At 38.1% G+C, this 7,627-nt stretch overlaps 1 protein-coding gene and 1 pseudogene across 4 annotated transcripts; both read left to right on the top strand.

Annotated features, from left to right (window-relative positions):
• Positions 1–548: 548 nt before the first annotated feature.
• On the top strand, positions 549–3,675 carry LOC149046960 (uncharacterized; annotated as a pseudogene). The gene is made up of 6 exons (XR_016185591.1): positions 549–1,086; positions 1,509–1,611; positions 1,847–2,067; positions 2,165–2,296; positions 2,558–2,728; positions 3,536–3,675. The product of XR_016185591.1 is annotated as an uncharacterized LOC149046960 (transcript).
• Positions 3,550–7,311, top strand: LOC149046959 (uncharacterized). 3 transcript variants are annotated; one of them, XM_089202934.1, is made up of 9 exons: positions 3,550–3,675; positions 4,161–4,244; positions 4,370–4,550; positions 4,695–4,790; positions 5,059–5,145; positions 5,393–5,444; positions 5,599–5,664; positions 6,025–6,203; positions 6,342–7,311. In XM_089202934.1, exons 3-9 carry the CDS (start codon positions 4,406–4,408, stop codon positions 7,049–7,051), a joined length of 1,335 nt encoding a protein of 444 aa, XP_089059060.1. In that variant the 5' UTR covers positions 3,550–3,675; positions 4,161–4,244; positions 4,370–4,405; the 3' UTR covers positions 7,052–7,311. The 3 variants fall into 3 exon arrangements, with proteins under 3 accessions (XP_089059060.1, XP_089059058.1, XP_089059057.1); XM_089202931.1 differs by lacking the exon at positions 3,550–3,675 and adding an exon at positions 3,949–4,054; XM_089202932.1 differs by lacking the exons at positions 3,550–3,675; positions 5,059–5,145 and adding an exon at positions 3,809–4,054.
• Positions 7,312–7,627: the final 316 nt, after the last annotated feature.

Below are 7,627 nucleotides of genomic sequence, written 5' to 3'. Positions count from 1 at the left end.
CCAAGGAATACATTGACAAAGTTGTTTCTTTTCGTTTGATTAGAAGTTCTCGTCCTTGATCTACTTAACAGTGAAAACATGCTGAACAAGTTTCTTTTGATACTGTTTTGATATTTTCCTGTTTGACAAATTATCTTTCGATCCTTAGAAATGTAATTTATCATTATTTCAAGTGAGGATAAAATTTTTGAACAGTTATTGTCAGGAGCTCATTACTCGGAGCCTCTATGCCAATTGTACCCTTGAGTCAACCCTGTCCTGTATCTTTTTTCATTTTTAGAACTGAGATATGTGTGGGGTCTCTTTAATTTCCCGCGAAAACACGCTGACGTTCGCCAAAGGCGAAGGCTGACCTCCATTCCCTCTCCAATTTCCTTTCTATTTTGATTCCTTTTCCACCCGATTCGCTCATAATTAACCGCTTACATGCGGATTTAATTAGTATCAAATTAACGCATACAAGTGGTCAAAGTAGGGCCTATTTACCTATCGAGACCTGAAAGGACTCAAGGCCTGGTGCCATAGCCTGCGAACCCTTGAAACGCGGCTTTGAAAAAGCTTTGGATACCATTATGCCTCCTAGACGCGATTTTAGGTCGAAAAAAAGTTTGAATGTAGTTACTTTTAAAGGAGGAAAAGCTATAAGAAAGTCGAAGTTTAGTGTTCCAGTTCGATATGCCGCCCAGCAATTAACTGATACAACGTCTGTAGTCGCCAGGTCTTCTCTAAACACGTGCGGCGGTTTTTCTTCAGACCAAGAAGACCTTCCCCATATTGACGAACATCATGGTTTGAGAACCAACCAAAGATCTAAAAGTAAAAAAGTGCGACTGAAGCGCAAGTTAAAAGCTTACCATGAGAGGAAAGCCACGCTGGCTTTGTCTTGGCTCAATGCGAGAGAGCAGCTCGTCTCAGCGCTGTTGACCAGACAGGCTTTGCCTTTGGGGCAGATGTGTGTCTCCTTTTTGCGAAGAAGAGGCGTGCGGCAGATGCCTTCACTGCAGTCCAGGGCAATTCCTATGCGCAGATCACATCAATTTAGTTCACGCAGGCGGTAGATCACTTCACCACCCGGAAGTCTGGAAAGTGAGTTGAAGATTTATGGAGGACAATCTCCTCCAGTCACCTTTTCAATTATGTTGTGAAACCCGATTTCTTGTGTACTCTGGCCGTTAGGCAATTTCATTTGTGAGTACGTTGTCTAGTGGTTTAATTGCAGAGACATCCATCTTTTTTTCTTACAACTATATCACCTCTATTCAATTACTTCACTTGATGTAGTTTTTTCTCAACTTCAATATGCATTATGTCCATGAGACCTGACCCATTTTTATACAGAGGAAAAAGCTAAAGCTGTAAGGATAATTTTTTCTTGCAAGCATACATATAATTTGCTCTATACTCAGAACAAAGTAAAGTTCATTTTGTCAATTTTGAAAGAGTTGGCTGATTTAAATGGTGTGTGATTTGTATTCACCTGATTCATGTAGGATATTTTATGCTCTTAGGATGGAAGATTTGTGCCATATCAGTTTGGTGAGTGTGTATGGACCACACCTCACAACATGGATCATGGATATGTGCGTGACATTATAGCTGTCGGTTTGCATGGTAAGTAACTAACAGCTGTGCAATATGTAACTTTATTGTGAGATAGGTTGCCAGTCTGCAATTACTAGTACTACTTTTTACTTATACTTATATTTAAATAGTTAGGTTACCTCTTCCAGGAAGGTCTTTGTTTGTGTTTTAATTGTTTTTTTTCAACACAGAAAGGAATTAATAAACAAATATTATTGTAGAAGAATACGACTATGGACACTCTATGGTGTTTGTCTTTCTACAGGGCAGCAGAATCCCATCAAAATCAAATGTTGCGAGCATGAACCAGAAGCCATAACGCTGGTCAGGAATGGTTTCTGGCCATCTACTCCAAAACAGCCCCAGGTAGCCTTTGACCTTGAATTTATGGCCTTGCTCCAATACATTTTCTTAGAATGTAGAGTGTCTTTAAGGTCAATATGTCAGGCACTGCAGTGGCTGGTCCCACCTGCTTCAAAAGTTTATGTAAGTATTCATTCAGTAATTTTTTTGTTCTTATGCTTGTCAATTCCTTTTTATGTTCTTAATTTATACAATAAATAAATTATTTGTTTTCCTTTAGATTAAGGACATCTACCGGCTCCTTGTTGGAGATTGTTTCTGTGAGTTCCGGTATATGTCTAGCATGTTGAGTAACCTGAAGCATTTCAATCCTTCGTATGAGAATGAACATGAATGTCCTGCATGTCCTAAGGTTTGTGATAAGTCATTCTTCAGATGAAATGTCTAAGTGGGTAATATTTACCTTTAGAAATCTCAAATAACTATTACTATATGTGTTGGCATAATGAATGATGTAATTTAGACAAGAAACATTGTTTTGAATCTTTCCTAGTGGTCCTCATAGTGTGGCAGCTGGTCTTAGCATGAGTTATTCCATTGTTTTTCATTCATTTAGGCGTAAGAAATATTTTTAACATGACATTTCTAATAAGATTTTGGCATCTGATTGTAGGAGAAGGGAAGTTTATTTATCTCTGTTGATGCATTGTTTGGATGTGTCCGCAAATGCAGCGCTGGAACTAGTGGAAAGTCCTCAAATCATGGAGAGGAACTGTTCATTAGCCAAGAAAAAGTAGATGCATTTCTAGCTAATTACAGCAAAAGACCCAGCAGCAAGTCAATGGTGTGTGAACCAAAGGACTTTTTCTCTTACTTTGTATTTTGTTGCATTGCTCTAACCTTTTGTTACCCATCAGTACTCATACCACTACTCAACCATTGCAATGAGAGACCAAAAGTAACAATTATGTTCGTTTCTTGTAATAATGATGTTAGTGTTGAATAATTTAAATATGGTACAGTTTGAAGGGTTAATTACTTTGGTAACATTCTGCCCAAAATACATGTAGCTCAAATATATTGTTAGTTTGTTCTGTAAACTTAATTTACAAGAACTGTGTGAATTGTCAGCTTCAAGAACAAGTACATAATCTTTATTGCAGCCCCCTCTTTTCCTTGATCTTTTTCTATTTTTTTTTTTTTTCAAATACAGTTTTTTTCCCTCTTTTTTTGTAATTGATTTATGGTCTTTAAAGGTAATATCTTTGTATTTGCTTACACAACTAACTCTGCCAAGGGTATCTACTGTCACTCTTGCTTGTCCCAAGCCTGAATGAAAGAGGAAGGGTTGTTATCAAGCAGTAAATTTATTTGATTGTCCCATTTTTTAAATTTTTATGAGAAATTGATGAATGATTATTATTTTCTGCCAATATTTTCCTTGCCACCTTTCCCATAATGTAATGTTTAATTTCTAATGAGGGTTCACCTCCAACAACCCATATCTACTTTGAATGCTACACGTACATGAATGCTACATAGATCTTAATTCGTGTTCTGTTTTTATCTTTGATACTTCTGCTTTAAATGACATCTCAAGAAAAGGTAGAAAGGAAGTTGAAGATTAAGAGTTAAATGTTTTCTGTTGTAGGAGCAGTGTAATTAGTTTCAAGCTGGCTCCAATCTCTGTTCCAAAAACAAATCCACAAAGCTCGATGAGACGGCCCTCTTTGGTGGAGGCTGCAAGCACGAAGTGCCACTGAAGTTTTTCAGCTTAAAGAGAGGAGAAGAGTATGTACATGCAAAAGGAAATCTGTACATTATTGGTCAGCTATTGTTAAGAAATATGTAACTAGAGTGCCTTGTAGGATGCAAAAATTAAGAGACATGTCACTTTTTAGGTTCCTAAGGAAAGAATTTATATATGATAGTCGTACTGCTGTATAGCATAACTCTGTTTTATACACCATTTCTATTAGGGTACTCAATGAAACTAGGGAACAAATACATTACTGCATGGACATTGTGGCTAATAATGATTATATTTTTATTAAACAGGATTGGAAATGTTGTGTATTTGCTAAAATGGATTAAAAATAATGTGCAAGATAAAGCTATCAACATTCACTTCTTCTATGATATTGCATGTGTGCTGGATACACATTTGAGAGTAAGATTTTTTAGCGGTTTTATTTGAATTAAGTTGTGGTCATGGTACTCTGGCATTTTTGCTTGTCAAATGATGCCCTGTTGTTTTTAATTTATCTTCTCTGTAGAATACGCACCAGGAAACATTGCTTGAAAATGTTACTCTTGCGATACCTGCATTTCACTGCTATGGACACAAAGTTTCTTGTCAGGTATTTTGAAATATTTTCTTTTAGAACACTTTTGAGGAGTTGAAAGGTATTGAAATTCACATGCATGCTTACTCTAAAACAGTTATTGTTTTCATGAAGCTTTGTTTGGTATTTTGTAACGCCAGGTCAACTACAGCGGAAGACGGCTGGAAGGGTTCGGGATGAGTGATGGCGAGGTGATGGAGAGACTGTGGTCTTACTTGAGGCCAACAGCAAAAATAACGAAGGAAATGACTCCAGCCCACCGAGTTGATACATTAACTGACTTCTTGATGCATTACGCTAAAAAGTCAATTTCGAACCTTGGTAATTTAGCTGTTAATCTTCACGTTTTACAAATACAGTTATCACCACAGTACATCATATTATAAACGATTTGTGATATGTTTTCGTAAACTCAATCGTTATCTTGCTGTTTTTCACCATGTTTCGTTATCCCCAAAAATTTAGGAGAACGACTTCGTGACCATTTAAAGAAAGCAGTGGAAACGGAGAAAGAAACTGAAGAGCAACTCAATTTGCTTCTTGAGAAGTTGAATGAGACAGGTAGGGATTTGATTTCGTTACTTTCGTTATTTTTCCCTTCAACTAATTACATTGTTCCTTTACGTGTTAAAAAGAATTAGACTTCATTGCATGTGCGTCCTTTTGTGAGCTTTATGTCGTAAATACATATTGTATATTCTCTTCCCTTCATTAGCGAATTGGCATTTGGGTATTGCGGGATACTAGAAATTGAAACTTCGATGAATGTAACTTTGTTAGATACATAGGTATGTCTAGATGATGATAGCCCCATTTTACTATTACCAAGGTATTAAGGTGGACGTATCCAACGTCTCAGAGTGGAGCATGATGGAGAAATCTACGGCTAACAAAGCGGCCAGTACAGGAAGACCCAGTACGTACAAATTTCGGCTATTTATTGAGGGGAACTTATTTGGAATCGTTCACCTTTAAAGACCAATAATAATTATGACAAATGAATGATTTCCATTGTACTTTGCCCCCCTTTTGATTACAGAGTGATAAATGTTTTGAAGTGCTTAAGAGGAAATTAGAGTACCACAACTGAAGTTCAGATAGGTACACGCAAGTTACTTAAACAGTTACAAGTTCGTGTATGATTTTACGTTTCCTACTTGAAGGTTCATCACCAGATGATTACCCGGACAAGTTGAGGCAGTTTTTCTGTGTAAGGTATGAAGTAGCATGGGGATCTGGTTTTCATACAATGTTTACCCCAAATTTTACAAAATGTGTAAATGTGTCAATTTTGGTCCATCACTTTCTGTCATTTCTCCTGACTTTCTCTGATGCTTGTCTTCTGAATTTTCAATCTGTTCATTAACAGAACAAACCTGCAAAAATGTTCCCCAGCATCTGAAACTTGGAAAGTACTGACCGATCAGCTTGACAGGTGTGAAACCATATTTTGGATCCTGCAATTTATTCCCCTCATCTGGGAACTAAATGATCTTTACGTAAGGATATTAAAACGATTTTCAAATGAGGTCCGCCAAAACAAAGCAAAGAACTCATTACCAGCCACAAAATCTAGAAATAGCTTATCATACAAGTAAACAAACAATCAGGCAGTCGGGCAATCAGAATTATGGAAAATTCCATGTCATTAAACGTGGAAGTCGTTATAGGTATTATACTGGGTTCTTAGGGCAAGTTTTGATTGCCAATCGCACTTCAAAGCAATGCAAATCCAAACCAATAATTTCAACCAAATTTTGGGTTTCTCCTTTGTTTTCCTTTACGCTGGTAATAGGTTGGATCAACAGCTAAAGAACCTTGAGGGCGGCCAACCCCGATGGTCTCCTGACAGTAGCATGTATATTGCATACCTCCGCGATTTGCAAGACAAGCGTCGAGAAGACTTGCTATTATCCATACATGTCAAGTGCTCAGAAAGGTGGTTTCTCTTACAACTGATGAAGAAATATGCAGGTATTGCATTGATATGTTTCAGTGCTAACAGTCGTCGATAAGAAGCCCGATTACAGCTAACCAACACATCGTATTGAAATGATTATAACCTAGGCTTTCTAGGGTATCATTTTGACTCATGTCGTGTTAATTCTTTAGATGGACAAGCCATTGCAAAACGGCTTTGTACGCAAATTACAAAGGCAACGGGAGCCATTAAACAGCTTGTCAAGGAGTACACAAGACAAAACGTTGACACGGTGGGTTGTAAATACCCTTCCACAATTGCGGTTGAAGACGCGCTAAGCATCGACAGTCCACTGTGGCGTGTACTAAACGATGACATCCAACCGCAGTCTGCTGTTCCCTATTGTTTAAAGAGGCAACTCATTGATTTGTTTCACACACGCAAAAGATGCTTAGAGGAAATAGCCAACACCAAAGAAGAAATGGCTCGAATGTTCAGTCATTTCGAGGGAAAGTTGAAGGTATTGGACACTTGGTCAAAGGAACTGATGGCACAGAAAGATACGGAGCGAGCTCGCGCATTACTCTCCATTGCCCGCACTAAAATGGATGAGCTTTCCGTATTCACAGGTCATCTCCACGGTCTCTTTTCTAATGATGATGATAGCCATGAGGAATGTGAAGCTCAGTTTGACCTTGGAATTTTCCCCGAAGTGGATTGTGATGATGCCGATGAGGAGGTTCAGATGGAGGACGATTACAACACTGATGAAGCTGACGTGGTTCAACAGCTTGGCCAAAGTAAAGTCTTTGAGGACCTGCGTTCCGTTCTCAATGCTGAATACGGAAGTGACAGTGAATCTGATTCAGATAGTTCAGATTTAAACACAGAAATATCTTGATTATAACTTGTGAGTCGTTTCAACTGCCTGTTCCTTTTCCTCTTTCACTCAAGAATGTAAATCTACGAACAAGTGTTACCAATCAGCTAAAAAAAATTAAGCTCACTGTCAACTAGTCAGTCACTTTATACGACAAATAACAGCTGTCCTCCACGAATTAATTCAATCTTGTTTTATCGACTTTGGCTCCTTGACGTATCCTTACCCTGGTCATTTTGTTGTGACGTTTGAAGCCAGATTAAATTGAAAAAGTTTCAGCATTTTGGCCTAAGTGTCTTTGTTCGTGGGACAAGAATTTTAACGCATGGCAATGGCGACCTTTATTAAAATTATTTAGTGCATTATTACATGAGTCAAGAACATCTAAGGTTCGCAATTTTGCTAAAACGAGTGAGAGTGCAAGTGTGGGTCAAGAGCAATATCCCATAAGAGCGACGAGGGAGTCGAGGCATCGGCCAATGTCGGCAAAATGGGTCCAAGTGTCCCATAAATACCATAAGAAAGTTGTGGAAACTGGCCTTTATGGCCAAAATGGGTCCAATTGCAAGTCAGTGTCGATATCCCACAAAGATCGTG

Source organism: Pocillopora damicornis, chromosome 4, assembly GCF_964200805.1.
Source record: "Pocillopora damicornis chromosome 4, jaPocDami1.2, whole genome shotgun sequence".
Classification (NCBI taxonomy): domain Eukaryota; kingdom Metazoa; phylum Cnidaria; class Anthozoa; order Scleractinia; family Pocilloporidae; genus Pocillopora; species Pocillopora damicornis.
This window is presented reverse-complemented; position numbering and strand designations above follow the sequence as displayed.

Bases quoted from the DNA above. Each gene is read 5' to 3' on its own strand.
- LOC149046959 (XM_089202932.1), top strand. From the start codon at position 3,809: ATGATAGTCGTACTGCTGTATAGCATAACTCTGTTTTATACACCATTT. The intron at 4,245-4,369 runs GTATTTTGAAAT...TTGTAACGCCAG, and splicing joins GACACAAAGTTTCTTGTCAG to GTCAACTACAGCGGAAGACG. The intron at 4,551-4,694 runs GTAATTTAGCTG...CCAAAAATTTAG, and splicing joins AAAGTCAATTTCGAACCTTG to GAGAACGACTTCGTGACCAT.